The 18,514-nt window shown below is 39.8% G+C and overlaps 1 protein-coding gene and 1 long non-coding RNA gene across 3 annotated transcripts in view; one reads left to right on the plus strand and one right to left on the minus strand.

The window, feature by feature from the left end:
• The window catches only part of LOC117663347 (uncharacterized), a 38,094-nt gene that overhangs the window by 17,013 nt on the left and 2,567 nt on the right, over window positions 1-18,514 (plus strand). The window lies entirely within an intron of this gene.
• On the minus strand, window positions 487-10,147 carry PITHD1 (PITH domain containing 1). 2 transcript variants are annotated; one of them, XM_034413444.3, is made up of 6 exons: window positions 9,915-10,147; window positions 7,372-7,415; window positions 6,669-6,746; window positions 4,183-4,287; window positions 2,517-2,625; window positions 487-1,219 (listed from the first exon to the last, which is right to left on the minus strand). In XM_034413444.3, exons 1-6 carry the CDS (start codon window positions 9,987-9,989, stop codon window positions 1,118-1,120), a joined length of 513 nt encoding a protein of 170 aa, XP_034269335.1. In that variant the 5' UTR covers window positions 9,990-10,147; the 3' UTR covers window positions 487-1,117. The 2 variants fall into 2 exon arrangements, with proteins under 2 accessions (XP_034269335.1, XP_034269334.1); XM_034413443.3 differs by having other exon boundaries at window positions 9,661-10,006.

Here is an 18,514-nt window from a genome sequence, read left to right on the forward strand (position 1 = left end):
GGCTACGTTTGTCAGGCTTAATCACAGCATCCACATGGCTGGTGCAGGGGAGAACAGGATGTCCTGTTTTGTAATCCCTGCTGGTGGCATTTGTTAAATACCTGATGAAGTTGGCTGGTAGGGTTCAGCCTTTGGTGCTGGAGCTCTACACCAGGGGTCTTCAAACTTGGCAGCTTTAAGACTTGTGGACTTCAACCCCCGGAATTCCGGGAGTTGAAGTCCACAAGTCTTAAAGTTGTCAAGTTTGGAGACCCCTGGTTTAGGGGTTGGTCTTAAAAGGACAACTCCTAATAGGCTACAAATCTGATTTTTTTTTTAAATGAACAAAATTACAGATCAAAATGTTCCTATTCTTGAGAGCATTCCACAATAATTTTTTTTATACCACTTTTACTTTACCACATTTATTTTGTACTAATGTATCTCAACATTAAAACAAAGTTCAGCTCATATATATATATATATTAAAAAAAAGTAATCAAGGGATTCTTTGCCATGTTTATTTACAAAAGGTTGCATTTTAGACAAGATAAATTCATAGGTCTTTTTATTTTCTAGGTTTTAAACTGACAACTAACATTGTTATGCATCAGCAAAATAGCTACTCAATTATGCTTATGGCAATGCCTATAGCACTTTGGTGCACAGTCCAGCCACTATTATGCTGGAGAAATCACATACACTGGAAATTAGCCAAGATGCCACCAGGAACATTTCATCTTCGTATATCAAAACTATACTCAAAAGCCAGAAGGAAGTCCTAGAGATAGTGCCACCACCCAATAGTCTCACCTCTTATGTATGCCAGCAAGAACAGTAGCAGCAACTAAACAAAAAATTCACCATCTTAGACACATTCTGGGCCAAGAAGATATTGCCAAGAGAGTCATGGTGAAGTGCAGGAAGAGTTAATTTTAAGATCAACTTTTACAATTGATCTTAGTTAGCAACAGTGTAATTCTGTACCTATCTGCCAAGCATTTGATAACAAATGCTTCCAAAACCACATGCATACATTCCAAAAAGAGTAACAGCCACCATCCTTTTTAGTTTCATCTGTTCAACATCTTCATAAGTCTAGCCCGTCCGTGTTCTGTCGTTGCACAAGCCTTCCCAGTTAGGAAATGAAGTGTGTCTGTGGCGTGATCTGATCAAGTTTGTGATCGGCCGGGTTTGCTGCTGCTTCATAGTTACAGATGGTCACTTCGTGTCGATGAGGCTGCAGAGAGACAATTTGGAACATTTCTTCAGAGGTCTCTCTATATCTTGGACAGCTAGAGCAATCATTTGATTTTCCCTCTCTATTTAGGCCAGCCACCATTACATCTACTCTTACAAACTACAGTACATATACATTCTGAATAACCTGTACTTCTTTTGAGGAATTTGCAACTTGTCTCTTTTTAACCTTCTTACCTAAATTCGTAACACGTCATTCCTCCACACTGCGTTGTCTGCACAGGTTTAAAATTAGGGGTGTGCAATCCCCAAAGATCACATTTTGAACATACCCAGGGCCTAAATGAGCTATTGCGACCTTGGTCTTCCCAGGAGAAAAACCCCTTTCAAGAACAGAACACTTCTGATGAGTCAGAACAAATCATTTTGACCTTGGAACATTTCCAGTGAAATCAGAACAGCCGTTCCAAGGACAGAATTGAACCTTTCTTGGTGAAGATGTTTTGACTGAAATGTTTTCACACATTTAATCAACATGGCAGAATTTGAGTCAACACCTGCCAATGGTTGCTTAGCTTGAAAGGCACTGGACTAGAAAACAGCAAAAGGGACGAAGCTGGAAAAAAAGATAATACTCTAACAATTACTTCAAATCTTTGCTTTGGCTCTTGGTTCAACAGCTCAACATAAAAAAATAAAGCCTGGTTTATCTAAAAACAGGAAACCTTGGGGCACCTTCATGCCAACCCATTTATAAGTGCATGAAAGTGGCAGTTGGAAGGAGATATTCAGGCTTGAAATAATACTCATTCAGTTACCTCTTGAGGCATAGTAATAACCAACCAGTGAGGTGGCAGGAAAGTTTATTTAATGAAGAAAACAGGTCTTTTATGATGTGCTATATTTGACTAATAGTGATTCAGGCAGGCAAAAACGTGGAAGGGGGGATGCTAAGTAAATTTCAAAGAGGTTTCCTTCAGACTCATCATCCAACCCAAACAGAAACAGGAAGTTTAAGGGTGGAATATGGGGTTAGCTGACATGGTATGAATTTGTTAAGACAACCTCTCCCAGAACTCCCAGCCAACACAAATTTTAAAGGCATGCAGTCCAAGGTAACTGAAGGATGCCATGATAAGCAAGGCTATCCTGGGAAGACATTATAAAACAACAGTTACATCCTCTTATATCTGAGCATTATGCCAGAGTCTCACAGACTTCTGTTCGTGAATCTAACTGTTAATAAGCACATTTTGAGGTGCATCTTCAATCCCAAAAGCTTCTGCACCCTGCATCTATTTAGTGTTTTCATCTGTCATCTCCATTCCCACACTTACTTCTGTCCATTCTCCCCTTAGGCCTATGTAAAAGATTTTTGTTGTCTCAGCACCAAAGTTCTTGGAGAAGTGGATGGAGAGATGATAAACATTTGAGAAGCGAGCAATTCTGGAAAAGAGGGGGGGGGGAATCTGCATTTACAATTGTAACATATAGGACACTTTTGTAAGTTTAACTGCATGAAAGCCAAGTTTTTTTCCCACATAAATTATAACTCTGCAATAAAAATATTGTAGCATTCAACTTGAGCAACTATGCACACCGATATGTCTTCCTAGATTGCTCTTTTTGGATCTTCCTGCCAGCCATATCAATTCAACAAATCACAAAGCCTGTCTGTATCTTTGTTCAATTTCATGTCTAAACCAAGATTCCTAGTTTGTTTCATTCTTTAAAAAATGTTTAAAGCTCCTAGCCAACAATTTTGGCATGTAAAAAAACAGGCCAAGTAGGCTAACCAACCTGTACAGTACAGTACAGGTTGCTTGGTTAGAAAGATAGAGGTTTCCATCACCATTTAGAACTTCCCAATAACAAAAGGAACCAAGCAGGGGCATTTTGTGCCACAACATTCATTTATATACATACACACCTTCCCAATCATACTGTTCCCTTTCAGGGTAAGCAATACTGGTAAAACTTTTCACTATAGTTCAGCAGGACCAGAATTTCTACCTGCCTAAAATCAAGAAACATTCTCAGAAGCTAAGAAAGGCTGAAAGAAAAAGCAACCTCAGCTCTGCATTGCAATAACTGTTGGAAGAGTTTGGGCTGTCTCAGCAAGAAGAGCGGGGTACACAAGTCCTTGTTCCCAAAGATGGTAAAGTCCCATGATAAACCAATCTAAATATGCATTTCTAGGGGTTCTTTTCTCAGATGTTCCCCTTTAAGAGTGATTCACACCAAGATCCCTCTCATTTTGCAGTTACCCTTATATTTTTCAGACCTCTTTATGGCAACTTTCATTTCATTTATTTCTGATAGCTCTTTCTGAAATCCTGACTGGACAACAAAATGTAATACATTCTGTACTTTCCCCATCTTCAGGGAAGAGCAGGGGAGGGAACATAAGAAATTAGCCTCCTCCAATGCAGATTTCCCCAAAGTCTAAGACCTAACTACACACAGTTCCTCAATCTTCCATTCCATGAGGATATCACTACCTCCCCCACTCCTCCCCAGACGTAATGGCAACGTTTCACCATATAATTCATTCACTAAGAAATAAAGTCATTTTTTATTTTTAGCTGGGCCATTCCTGTTCATTGTCCCTGAGAGCTGTTGCTAGAGGGCAGCCAGTTGCTGTAGGCAAATATGCTGGGATTGGAATTTCAGTTCCAACACTACTGAAGGGAGTTATATTGCAGAAAGGCTGTCATATGGCAGCTAACTAATTTTAGAAAGAGGTTAACATTTTAAAATACACAGATTATGAAATGGTTTAGCAACACTTCTCTTTGGAGCCTCCCACACCTGAAGCAGAGGCACAGTTTTTACTGCTATGGTTCCCTCTACAGTCTGTTACAACCTCCACAAAGCGGCACTGGGGGAGAAAAACTTCTCATTCTTGGTACCCTCAATTATTAGAGCCCAAGGCTCATGTTCTTGAACTTGGGGCTCAAATACCAAACACCCTGAATAAAGACTGAATAAGTCATGACATACTTTGTAGGATATTCCAGTTCTCCTAAAACGTCACGATTCAGGCTGAAGATCTGATCTGGTTCTCGGGCAGTATCATCAAAGGACATATGAGGAATATTCTTAAACCTAGAAAAAAGGCAAGGGTCAGCTCGTACAAATGTTACCCAATGTTTTCAAGAGCTAGCCACTGTAGTCATTTGGACTGGAAAATGGACAAATACTCAATCTGGTTTTTAGGACAACACAAAAGTGATAATCAAAAAAGCAATATTGAAAAAGTTCAGTTTCAGTTGTTTAGAACACTGGATAAAAAGACTACTCCCCAAATAATAATAAAATTATAATTTACAGGCCATAAGTAACTAAGAATGTAAGTCAACAATGATATATTAAATTATTAATGTTATAGGTGAGGACTTCAGTCATACATCTACTCTACAAATTTCTTTTTGTAAAAAAAAAAATTCTGCATCTTCAAATATCAGAATAGTATAGCACCCAAAATTAATAACCAAGAGCAAAGCTCTGCACTGGTTGCTACTGAGCTTCTAGGTTCAGTTGAAGACATTGTTTTTAACCTAGGAAGTCCTATATGGCTCAACACAAGTAAACATATATAGGACAATTTCTCCTGACAGATTTAGTCCATCTTGTGTGCTCAGTTCATTGGGGAACAAGGAACAAGGCCCCAGATAAATACCTACTAGCAGCAACTCCAATGTTCCTTGAGGTACAGGGAAACCCCCACCACTTTACTTACTTTTTGTAGGCCAAGTGCAAAAGATTTTTCCAAGGATTCTTTGGCACAGAAGGTGGAACTGGAATGCTACAATTAACTCTTTGCTTATGGAGCTACTTTTTATTGAAACTTTTTATTGAAGATTTTTTTATGCTGCCTTGTTTTTATAGATAACTCAAGTGGCAAATACCACACTGTACTACTACTGTACTCCTTCCTCCTCCTATTTTCCCTCACAACAACCCTCTGAGGTAGGATGTGCTGAGTGTAACCAGCCAAATGTTACCCGGCTGGCTTTCATGCCTAAACTCACAGCTTCTTCATTTCTAGCCTGGTGATTAACCACTAGACCAGGGATGGCTAACCTTTTCCAGACTGAGTGCCCAAAATGCACCTGAATCTCTAAAATGCAATGCCCTTGCAACCCCCGCGCATGCACCCGCCCTCACACATGTGCCCCGTGCATGTGCATGCATGCACGCGCGGGGGGCCCTGCATGCCCCCATGCATCGTGCCCCCCCAGCATGCGCCCCACCCCCGTGCATGTGCACATGCCCCCTGCCCATGCACGTGCCCCCTGCACGCCCCCCCATACGCATGCACGCCCCCGTGCACACCCAGGCCTCCCACACATGCACGCGCAGCCCCCCTGCACACACCCCACCCTCTGCACGGCAGAGAGCCAAAGACCAGCTGGCTGGCAGGCGGTGGGTGTATGTGCGTGGCGGAGCTGAACTGGGGTGACGGCTTGCGTGCCCACAGAGGGAGCGCTGCATGTCACCTCTGGCATGCGTGCCATAGGTTCGCCATCACGGCACTAGACCAAACTGGCTCTCCTTTTACTGTTATTGTAAATCACTCTGAGTTCTTGGAGGCATATAAAGTTTCATAATAAATGTATAAATAAACCACCCACTAAGAATAGCAAATGACAAATGGAAATTTGGTTGTCAGGCAAAGCCATCAACAGTATCATACTGCAGTTCTAAAAGTGCAGTTATTTCAGCAAATGTATTAAAACTTACAATGTGGAAAGAAATTAAAACTTTAAAAAGTTTTTAATACCAGGTGATAATACCTGGTATTTAATACCTGGTGATAATACCAGGACACTCCAAACAGATTCTTTTAGTAGCTGTTTGGCTCTCAGGACTTTAAAATTGTAGCCATTTAAAGACATCTACACTTTCAAGCAAAGGCTGATAAACAGATCTATAAGAATTCCTTGAGATCAAGAAAGAATCATTATTATAATTCCAGAAATTATTTCCCAGTCTTTTATTTATTCATGGACTGAAATAAATAGCAAGTTCAGGAAACCACAACTACTACAAAAACAGCTAAAGGAAAGTAGGAATTCGATTACAGAGAATCTTGCTGAAGAGAACACAATTTATAAGTGACTGAAAGGATGTAGGGAAACTGAATCCTGAATAAGCATGTTCTGGCAACTGTGTTAATATAGGCAGAAGTTTTGAAAACTTCAAAGAAACCAGAAAGTATTACATATATTTGTGGATGTTGGATCCTGCATTTCACTAAGCCAGCCAATTTTTTTTCCTGAAGAATTTCAGCATGGATCAAAATCAACAAAAAGACATTTCATTATTTTACCGCAAGCCAGCCCAGTAGCTATTACTAATTCAGACTATTAAAGCAAAAATTAAAACTAAAACCATTCATATATTCATTGCAATAAAAAAAACACCCTGTCATCTTAATTAGCAGTTTCTGCAACATGGATGATCTGTCCACTGTTTCCACTTACAGTCGCATTTCTGAGGGGTGCGTATTGTCATCCTCTCCCATCACAATTATTCCTTTTAATTTCACATTGCCTGTAAATCTGCAGAAAGAAAAAAAAATGCCATTGATCGTTCTTTTTTGTTGTTGTTCAGTTGATTGTACTGAGGAAGTTCAGCCTGAAAGGAATCTTATTGTTTTCACTATCTGCCACTACAGTCCCATTAATTTAACATAAGGTTCTGGAACTAAACTATATCATCATCAATTAAGACTGAAACAAAATAACTAATATCCTTAACACAACCCTACTAACACTAAATTGTCTTGGTAACCAATATTGGCTAAATCTAGTTAAAATAAGACCACACAATTATTTTAAAAATAGTCTGTTATTATTAGATTTTTATCCTACGGTTTTATAGCTCTTATATAATATATAGCTCAAGTTAGCAAATATACCCAATATTCTTTTCCTCACGACAACTGTGTGAGTTAGATTGGGCTGAGACAGAATTGTCCAAAGTCACTCAGCTAGTGTTTATGCCTAAGGAAGACCTAGAACTCAGAGTCTCCTGGCTTTTAGGACATCACCTTAATTACTACAACAAACTGGCTTTCTCTGTATTTGATTGCTATCAGCCCACCTCCAAAAACTGTGTTATAAAATCTCCAAATGGAAATCAAAAGCCAGCAATATTTTTTTTTTTTAAAAAAAGACTACTTACGGAATATTAAATAAGAGCTCTTCATCAGCATCACTTTCTACAAACTAGGAAAAAATGAATAAGATTTAATGTAAGAGTTTTACCTTCAATCTGAAATATATATTGCAAAGGACAATTGTTCCACAAAAACCAGTATGTTCAAAATGATTGCTTGAGGACCCCGCAGGGGACTTTCAACTCAAGTTTTTGGAAAAAACATTTAAACACCAATAATAGACAGAGAAGATTGGAGCTATGCAAAATAGTATCAAAATAGAATATATATTTCAATCAGAAGGTGCACGAAAGTTGGGAGCCTTTTCTTTTTGTACAGTCAAAAAACTATTAAATTAGCTTGCCTTAGAGACAGTATTCAGCGCTGCTTTCTTTGGATATGGTTTGTTGAAAATGCTACATGTACCTAGGTAATATGTGCTCATGTTTTTCAAATGCAAGCATTATACTACAAACCGCAATAGTGGCATTCACATTCTAACATATACTAATGCTCCATTCATGAATCCTGTCATTAAAAACATCAACAAAACAAATGACTCCCCATCAGCAAAATGACAGGTGCCAATATCCAAACATGCTTATCAAAACTACGTCATTTGTGCTTTAGGATTTGCATCAAGCTAACTCTGCATTTCTATACTCCTCTTCCCTGTCCTGTTTTATTATCCACATTTCAGAAGATTTTGGGGGGATGGCAGGAAATCTTCTAATATGCTTAGTTTTCCTTATTAACCTGAGCAGCATAACATACACCGCTCCTGGGTAAAAGGGTAGTTCAAAAGTCATGCTTAGCCATGGTTTGATTTAATCAGCTTCCCAATCAAGCCCTAATGGTTGATTTCACAGGTCATCGGCACACTCAGATCCTTGATTTCTTGAGCAGCGAGTCCAAATCTTTTCCAGAGCGGCAAGTTTCCTTTGTTGTACTCAGGATTTGAAGTTAATCTTAATTAACATTAAGATTAATTATTAAGATTAATCTATACACAATCCATGTGTATAGATTAATTAATTATTTAATCTATACACAATCCAAGTGAATAGATCAAGGTTTCCCAAACTTGGCCACTTCAGATGGGTGGACTTCAACTACCCAGAATTCCCTAGTCAGCATACCAGCTGAGGAATTCTGGGAGTTGGAAGTCCACCCAACTTAAAGTGGCCAAGATTGAGAAAAAGATGTTGAGACTCTGGAAAAAGTGCAGAGGAGAGCAACGAGGATGATGAGGGGACTGTAGAATAAAACATGAGTCTTGGTGGAGCAGTGCACTAAATGCTGTTAAAGTAGCACTTAGTTGCCAGCTGCCTGCAATTACTGCAAGTTCAAATCTCACCAGGCTCAAGGTTGACTCAGCCTTCCATCCTTTCGAGGTAGGTACAATGAGGACCTGGATTGTGGGGGCAATAAGCTGACTTTGTATAAAAACAGAACACTGCTTAGGGGGGGCTGAAAGCCCTACTAAGCAGGTATATACAAAAGTATGAAGGCTATTGCTTAATGCATTATAAGCCGCCCTGAGTCTCCGGGGAAGGGCGGCATATAAATCGAACTAATAAATAAAATAAATAAATAAATAAACATACAATGAACGGTTACAAGAACTGGGCATGGCTAGTCAAGTGAACAGAAGGACCAGGGGAGACATGAGAGCAGTCTTCCAATATTTTGAAGGGTTGCCACAAAGAAGGAATCAAGCTGTTTTCCAAAGCACCTGAAGGCCAGACCAGGAACAATGGATGGAAACTGACCAAGGAGAGATTCAACCTAGAAATAAGGAGGAATTTTTTTTCTGACAGTGAGAACAATCAACCCATGGAACAGAAGTTGCCTTCGGAAGTTGTGGGAGCTTCATCCCTGGAACCTTTCAAGAAGAGACTGGACTGCCATCTGTCAGAAATGGTGTAGGGCAGAGGTCTTCAAACTTGGCCGCTTTAAGACTTGTGGACTTCAACTCCCAGAATTCCTCAGCCAGCAAAGGTTTGCTGGCTGAGGAATTCTGGGAGTTGAAGTCCACAAGTCTTAAAGCGGCCAAGTTTGAAGACCTCTGGTGTAGGGTCTCCTGCTTGGGCGGGGGGGTTGGACTAGATGACCTATAAGGTCCCTTCCAACTCATGTGGGCTAATATTCATCCTGTGGCTGCCTTCACCCCTCAGCTGCGAGGAGACCTATTATGCGACTCCAGCCAGGGTTATACACAGGGCCCTGTGTGAAAGGCGCCTCCTTGGAACCCCTGAATAGCCACGGCCCGCCTGCCCTGCCCTGCCCGCTCTCGGGAGGGGAAAGAGACCGACCTTCTGCTTATCCCCACGGTCTTCCCAGGGGCGGAACACGAGCGCCCCGCTGCCTTCCCTTCGCTCGTTGAGGCACTCCAGGCGCTCGCGGTCGATGCGCAGGTAAAGGCCCCAGGCCTGGCCTCGCCGCTCAGGAGGCTCCTCGTGGTCGTCGTCATGGCAACAGCTGCCCCCGCCGTGGCTGTGCCCGTGAGACATGGCCGAGCGCGAGGGGAACAACACCCCCCCCCCAACACACACAAACACACACACACCTGGAGCAGCCGCCGACAGCACGCGCGCACGTCAACAAAAGCGAGCGCAGGCGCAGTACCGTCCTTCCGGACCATTCCCGTCACGTGGTGGTAGGAGGGCGGTACCTTCTCGCTGCCCAGGCAACCGAGAAGCTGTTTTTGCCGTCGTGCCGCGCGCTAAGCCAGTGTTTTTTTTAAACCGTTGGTCCTCCGATCCCTGGGGTGTCCCCAAACTTGGCCGCTTTAAGACTTGTGGACTTCAACTCCCAGAATTCTCCAGCCAGCATAGCTGGCTGGAGAATTCTGGGAGTTGAAGTCCACAAGTCTTAAAGCGGCCAAGTTTGAAGACCTCTTCCTAAGACCTTCTCAGGGGTCCTCAAAAGCCAACATTTGCCAGCCTACGTTGAAAAACAATTCAATATTAAAATCCCATCAGACCCCCGTGAGAAGCGATAACGGCAGTGCACGGGTCAATTTTAATTTTTAATAGGGTAGCCGTTGATCCATATACCGTAATCCATGCAAAACAAGTTCTTTTGGGGGGTCTTCCGTAAATAAGGAAGGGGCCCTGAAGGAAAAAGTCTTTCAGGAACACTGCGCTAAGCTGCCAATTGTAACGACTTGCTTTGCCCAATAGCTAAGCCACGATTTGTGGTTTGTTATCCTCCAAAGGCTATATCACACAGTGCACTGCACTGAGACCAAACCACAGGCAGTGTTTGCACAGCACATATTCCGGGCACCTGAATGAATCGTGGGCTTGCACAATCCACTGAGCTACAAATTAACTTCACACGGGCTGGGTTTCCACAATGTGTTGAGCCAAAGGAAGGAAAACTAAAACTAACCAAGTTGAGCCGTGTTGTGCCAGTGCAGGCAGCCCGTAGATTTGCAACCAACCCTGTTCAGTAGACTGGCTCAGCCCAGCTAGTGACAGTTGAATGCATGAAATCAAGTCTAAAGAGTCGTCTTCTTTTTTTTTTTTAATCCTGTGCATTGCTACTATTATTTCCACTGTAAACTGAGTAAAGGCCTGGTTTCTTTCACAGGTTTTGGACTTTAATTGTGGAGCCTGAATTATCTTTTTTTTTTTTTAAATATTCCCCAGATGGCAGAGATATAAGTTTTGCAGTCCTTTAAAACCCAGAATACAGCCTTCAGAGTTCATTGCAAAGAATTTTATTAATCCCATATTTATTTAACTATATTGGAGTCACATCTGTGAAATATAATTAGTTTACTTTAATATTTGTCCTAGCCATCCCAAAGTCTTAAATTTAAAGTGAACTCCTCCAAAATGTTGGATTTTACCATGGTCTCTCAACACAGTGCCTTCCAGATATATTAGGATTATAAAAGTCAGAACTTTCAGTCACTGTGAGGTAAGACCAAGTAGAGAAGGCTGGACTTTTCTACGTATGTACTGCCATGACTGAAAGACTGTCTCCTTCAAGATAAATAAAGCTCTCCAGACAGATCTTTTGTACAATTAATGCATGATAAACAAAACAAAACAAAACAAAAACAAAAAACCCACCTTCTACAAATAAATTGCTGGAAGGGAGAATTGTATAATCTTCTTTGAACAAATACCAAATCTTAAACCTAGGACAATATCCAGAACAACAAAGCCACCTCCAGTACTTTTTCCTGGATACAAGACCAAGAACAAAAAAACAAGGTTCTCATACTAATAGGAACCGAAAAACACAGGGAAGAACATTGTATGAAATTAATTCTGGGTTTTCCATTAAGAGTTTTGGCCATCCCAATTTTTCAGCCAAAAGATCCAGAACTAACTCTCGTTTATGAAGTACAGTATGAACTTGGCTATTTAAAGAGATGCCAGCAGTACAGCATATATACAGTATACATTTCCCTTTTGCCTCCCCAATTCTTTGCTTCATAATTGCATCTATATTGCATGCCCAGCCTTTCCAAAAATGGCCAAGAAAGTCTGTGGCCTGGGTCCAAGTGAAATTTTGTCCTGGTTGCTCTTAAGTCTTTCATGGAACCCCATTAAGTTCTCACAGAACCTCTGCTTTTAGCTAAAACTTCGAATTACTCCGTTCCTCGTTTTCTTGGCATAGCACAGCCTGGGGGATAATCTAGGAATTGTTACTTTTATTTTTGGGGTCCAGGGAGTACAGTTCCAGAGAGGAGGGGGAAAAAAATTAACTGACACAAATTCCAGTGTTTGGCTTTTATTGATACACAATGTAATTCATTTCTTATAAGTTATCTAATTAAAATATTTATCTCGATAGTTACCACCAAAAAAGTAAAATAGAAAATTATTTACAAGGGGGCAATCAACAGACAAATGTATTACCTTTTGTTTGAAGTATACACAGGGAGGGGGAGCAGCAGCAGCGGGCCACATTTTCCTATGGCTCTTTTGCGTGTAGTGTGCAACCGAAAATCGCACCCACTTTAAAATATGTGGGATCCCCAACAAGAATCAGAAGCCGAGTTGTCATAATTCAGCAACTGAGTCCTTTGTGTATTCCCACCCGTTAAAAAGGTTCCAAAATGAAGTTAAAAGCCAATTCATGTAACGTTTGCCTAAATTTAAAACAACATTAAAACAACATTAAATAAAATAAGAACAGCTTCCACATTAGAGAGGGACAAATGAACTGGAGGTTCCTACAATCCTTTCCATGGAAATGATTTCTAATCAGACTTGAAGTGTTGTCACTTTTTAATCCCCAGAATCCCCCTTAGAGAACACTGGGAAAATAATGTGGGAATTGATTAAAACATCTGGAATATGCCTGCTTGGATAAGCTTGCAGTACATAATTTGAACAATGATGTCAATCCAATAAGGTAATCAATTAGTCCAAAGTATTATAGTGAAATTTAGCCAATGGTTTCACCCGTTAACAGTACCAACAGTGCAGTGGTTAATCTACAAGTGTTCTTCTTGGCCATTAAGGCTACAAAAACTGCATTTAAAGGGAATTGCCCATCATTGATGAGCCCATAATACCTAGAGTTGACACAATCTCTTGACTCCTGCTATCAGTCCCTCTGGTGATAGGTTTGTGCTATGAAAAGGTGTCACGATGGCATTAGCCAACCTTTCCTACCATCGGCCTCCTCCAGATACATTAGAGAGGAAACCCCGTAACTTGCAGTGGTTAATTTACAAGTGTTCTTCTGCATGAGGGAGACAGCACCTTTTTAAAAAACCATCATATATTAAAAATTTTACATGCACTTTATATGCATGTATTGTGTATGTGGGTCTATGCACACGCATACAAATGTATTTTGTGTATGTGTATATGTATGTATGTACACATACATATTTATGTGAGTGTATATGTGTGTGTGTATATATCTATATCTATATCTATCTATATCTACCTCTATCTATGTCTATCTATCTATATCTATATCTATCTATGTCTATGTCTATCTCTATCTCTATCTCTATCTCTATATCTAATATATACATATATATATACACACACACATATATACGCATACATAAATATGTATGTGTACATATACACATAAATACATACACAAAATGCACATACCATAATTAAAAATTTATATGCATTTTGTATGTGTACATACACACATATTTTGTGTATGTGTATATATACATATGTATACAAAATACATATAAATGCATATAAAATTTTAATTACATGATGGTTTTTTAAAAAGGCGCTGTTTTTTCTTGGGTATTTGAACTTGAGATGAAATTGTTTGTTCGACTGGACAGAGAACATCAAGAGAGTTGTTTTATCCCATATGGCACACCCTACATATCCCCTCCACCTTTACATTTATGGAGGAAAGAGTGGTTTTTAAAGTTAATAGGGCTTTTGTGACTGCTACACCTCATGATATCCTGGGCATCAGCAGAAAACCCAAAGGCCAGAGTTCTGAATGGTGGCACTAGGAGGCCATTGGGAGAATCTCTTTTTCCTCCATCCATATCATCGGGAAGAGGCCAGATTCCTTCATAAAACACATGGACATCAACATTCATCCAACCAACCGTAGCACTAAGGAAACACACCATCAAGCCTTCCAAAACTAGGTCTGTCTTTCCCCTCCACAACACACACCTATCAACATCAGCAAAGATAAGATCGTCATCTCAGTCCCCTGCAGGACTAAAACAACAGCAGCCAATAAGCATCGAGACAGATAGACCACTGTTAAAACCAGAGGGATCAAAGAGTTTTCATAATTCAGCAACTGAGTCCTTTCTGTATTCCCACCCGTTAAAAAGGTTCCAAAATGAACTTAAAAACCAATTCATGTATCGTTTGCCAAAATTTAAAACAACATTAAATAAAATTAAAACACCATCCACATTAGAGAGGGACAAATGAACTGGAGGTTCCTACAATCCTTTCCATGGAAATGATTTCTAATCAGACTTGAGGTGTTGTCACTTTTTAATTCCCAGAATCCCCCTTAGAGAGCACTGGGAAAGAATGTGGGAATTGATTAAAACATCTGGAATATCCCTGCTTGGGTAAGCTTGCAGAACATAATTTGATCTCTGATGTTAATCAGATACGGTAATCAATTAGTCCAAAGTATTATAGTGGAATTTAGCCAATGGTTTCACCCGTTAACAGTACCAACAGTGCAGTGGTTAATCTACAAGTGTTCTTCTTGCCCATTAAGGCTACAAAAACTGCATTTAAAGGGAATTGCCCATCATTGATGAGCCCATAGTACCTAGAGTTGACACAAGCTCTTGACTCCTGCTATCAGTCCCTCTGGTGATAGGTTTGTGCTATGAAAAGGTGTCACGATGGCATTAGCCAACCTTTCCTACCATCGGCCTCCTCCAGATACATTGGAGAGGAAACCCCATAACTTGTAGTCAGCAGGGGTTAATGGGCATTCAAATCCTGCACAACTGGGAAGTACGGCCTCAGGTTGCGAATGGTGTCCCATAGTAAGCCCATCGCAAAACAAAAATGTGACAGCGGCTCCAGCCAGCATGTTGATTATTTCAAGTTCTCCAGGTATTTCCTTGAATGGGAAAAAAACGGTTGGGGAAAACCATCCATCAATTTTTATAGCTAACGGTTGGACCAACAAGACTCTTGTGAATTTCCTTTCCCCTTCTGTGGTTGGGAAGTTTCCTGGGCTCTCCTCTTACCACCAAATCCAACAACAAAAAGGAGAAAATACGCCACATACAACAACCGGCAGAAGAATATATCAGTAAGCCAAATACCACAAAATTAAGTACAGCAAAGTGAAAGGAGCATTTTTTGCAAATCCAGCAGCACCAATCCGCCTTTAAGTTAAAATGCTGCACAAAGTTGCTGGGGATTTAAAATCAGCTCCAAACCTGCATGAGGGAGACAGCGCCTTTAAAAAAAAACCATCATATATTTAAACTTTATATGCATGTGGTATGTTTGTTTGTGTGTGAACATACATAAATCAAGGTGTATACATGCATACACAAAATGTTAAGGTGTTATATTTTATAGACATTTTGTGTATGAGTGTATATCTATGCACAAATACACATATTGTTTATGTATGTGTATATGTATGTACACATACATATTTATGTATGCGTGTATATATGTGTGTGTATATATCTCTATCTCTATGTCTATCTATGTCTATTTCTATCTATGTCTATCTATGTCTATCTCTAACTCTGTCTATCTATGTCTATCTCTAACTCTATGTCTATCTATTTCTTACCCCTACTCTATCCCTAACTCTATCTATCTCTATCTCTATATCTATCTAATATATACACACACACATATATACGCATACATAAATAGGTATATGTACATATACACATAAATACATACACAAAATGCACATACCATAATTAAAAATTTATATGCATTTTGTATGTGCACATACACACATATTTTGTGTATGTGTATATATACATATGTATACAAAATACATATAAATGCATATAAAATTTTAATTACATGATGGTTTTTTAAAAAGGCGCTGTTTTTTCTTGGGTATTTGAACTTCAGGGGAAATTGTTTGTTTGATTGGACAGAGAACATCAAGAGAGTTGTTTTATCCCATATGGCACACCCTACATATCCCCTCCAGCTTTACATTTATGGAGGAATAAGTGGTTTTTAAAGTTAATAGGGCTTTTGTGACTGCTACACCTCATGATAACCTGGGCATCAGCAGAAAACCCAAAGGCCAGAGTTCTGAATGGTGGCACTGAATGATGGCACTGAATGGTGGATCTCTTTTCACTCCATCCTTATTATCAGGAAGAGGCCAGATTCCTTCATAAAACACATGGACATCAACATTCATCCAACCAGCCGTAGCACTAAGGAAACACACCATCAAGCCTTCCAAAACTAGGTCTGTCTTTCCCCTCCACAACACACACCTATCAACATCAGCAAAGATAAGATCCTCAGCTCAGTGTCCCCTGCAGGACTAAAACAACAGCAGCCAATAAGCATTGAGACAGGTAGACCACTCTCAAAACCGTTCTTCCCCCTGGCTTGTTCTGTGCATGAAATGTTCTTGTAGATTATTCCATAACGGATGCCTGTCACTCCAGACCAAAACCTGCCCCCTTGGCTTGGCCTATCTTTTCTGTTCCGGGACATAACGAAACTCCTAGATGAGTGAAGTTTTGTCAATGGAGCTCTTTAAAGGGTAACAGTGAATTAAAGTGCCTGCTCTGCTGTTAAAACCAGAGGGATCAAAGAGTTGTCATAATTCAGCAACAGAGTCCTTTCTGTATTCCCACCCGTTAAAAAGGTTCCAAAATGAACTTAAAAACCAATTCATGTATCGTTTGCCAAAATTTAAAACAACATTAAATAAAATTAAAACACCATCCACATTAGAGAGGGACAAATGAACTGGAGGTTCCTACAATCCTTTCCATGGAAATGATTTCTAATCAGACTTGAGGTGTTGTCACTTTTTAATTCCCAGAATCCCCCTTAGAGAGCACTGGGAAAGAATGTGGGAATTGATTAAAACATCTGGAATATCCCTGCTTGGGTAAGCTTGCAGAACATAATTTGATCTCTGATGTTAATCAGATACGGTAATCAATTAGTCCAAAGTATTATAGTGGAATTTAGCCAATGGTTTCACCCGTTAACAGTACCAACAGTGCAGTGGTTAATCTACAAGTGTTCTTCTTGCCCATTAAGGCTACAAAAACTGCATTTAAAGGGAATTGCCCATCATTGATGAGCCCATAGTACCTAGAGTTGACACAAGCTCTTGACTCCTGCTATCAGTCCCTCTGGTGATAGGTTTGTGCTATGAAAAGGTGTCACGATGGCATTAGCCAACCTTTCCTACCATCGGCCTCCTCCAGATACATTGGAGAGGAAACCCCATAACTTGTAGTCAGCAGGGGTTAATGGGCATTCAAATCCTGCACAACTGGGAAGTACGGCCTCAGGTTGCGAATGGTGTCCCATAGTAAGCCCATCGCAAAACAAAAATGTGACAGCGGCTCCAGCCAGCATGTTGATTATTTCAAGTTCTCCAGGTATTTCCTTGAATGGGAAAAAAACGGTTGGGGAAAACCATCCATCAATTTTTATAGCTAACGGTTGGACCAACAAGACTCTTGTGAATTTCCTTTCCCCTTCTGTGGTTGGGAAGTTTCCTGGGCTCTCCTCTTACCACCAAATCCAACAACAAAAAGGAGAAAATACGCCACATACAACAACCGGCAGAAGAATATATCAGTAAGCCAAATACCACAAAATTAAGTACAGCAAAGTGAAAGGAGCATTTTTTGCAAATCCAGCAGCACCAATCCGCCTTTAAGTTAAAATGCTGCACAAAGTTGCTGGGGATTTAAAATCAGCTCCAAACCTGCATGAGGGAGACAGCGCCTTTAAAAAAAAACCATCATATATTTAAACTTTATATGCATGTGGTATGTTTGTTTGTGTGTGAACATACATAAATCAAGGTGCATACACAAACTGTTAAGGTGTTGTATTTTATAGACATTTTGTGTATGAGTGTGTATATATGCACAAATACACATATTGTTTATGTATGTGTATATGTATGTACACATACATATTTATGTATGCGTGTTTATATGTGTGTGTATATATCTCTATCTCTATCTGTATGTCTATCTATGTCTATCTCTAACTCTATGTCTATGTCTATCTCTAACTCTATGTCTATCTATGTCTATCTCTAACTCTATCCCTAACTCTATCTCTATCTCTATATCTATCTAATATATACACACACACATATATACGCATACATATGTATGTGTACATATACACATAAATACATACACAAAATGCACATACCATAATTAAAAATTTATATGCATTTTGTATGTGTACATACACACATATTTTGTGTATGTGTATATATACATATGTATACAAAATACATATAAATGCATATAAAATTTTAATTACATGATGGTTTTTTAAAAAGGCGCTGTTTTTTCTTGGGTTTTTGAACTTCAGGGGAAATTGTTTGTTTGATTGGACAGAGAACATCAAGAGAGTTGTTTTATCCCATATGGCACACCCTACATATCCCCTCCAGCTTTACATTTATGGAGAATAAGTGGTTTTAAAAGTTAATAGGGCTTTTGTGACTGCTACACCCCAT

The sequence above is a fragment of the Pantherophis guttatus genome, chromosome 10 (genome assembly GCF_059756535.1).
Source record: "Pantherophis guttatus breed Tessera chromosome 10, ASM5975653v1, whole genome shotgun sequence".
Taxonomy (NCBI): Eukaryota; Metazoa; Chordata; class Lepidosauria; order Squamata; family Colubridae; genus Pantherophis; species Pantherophis guttatus.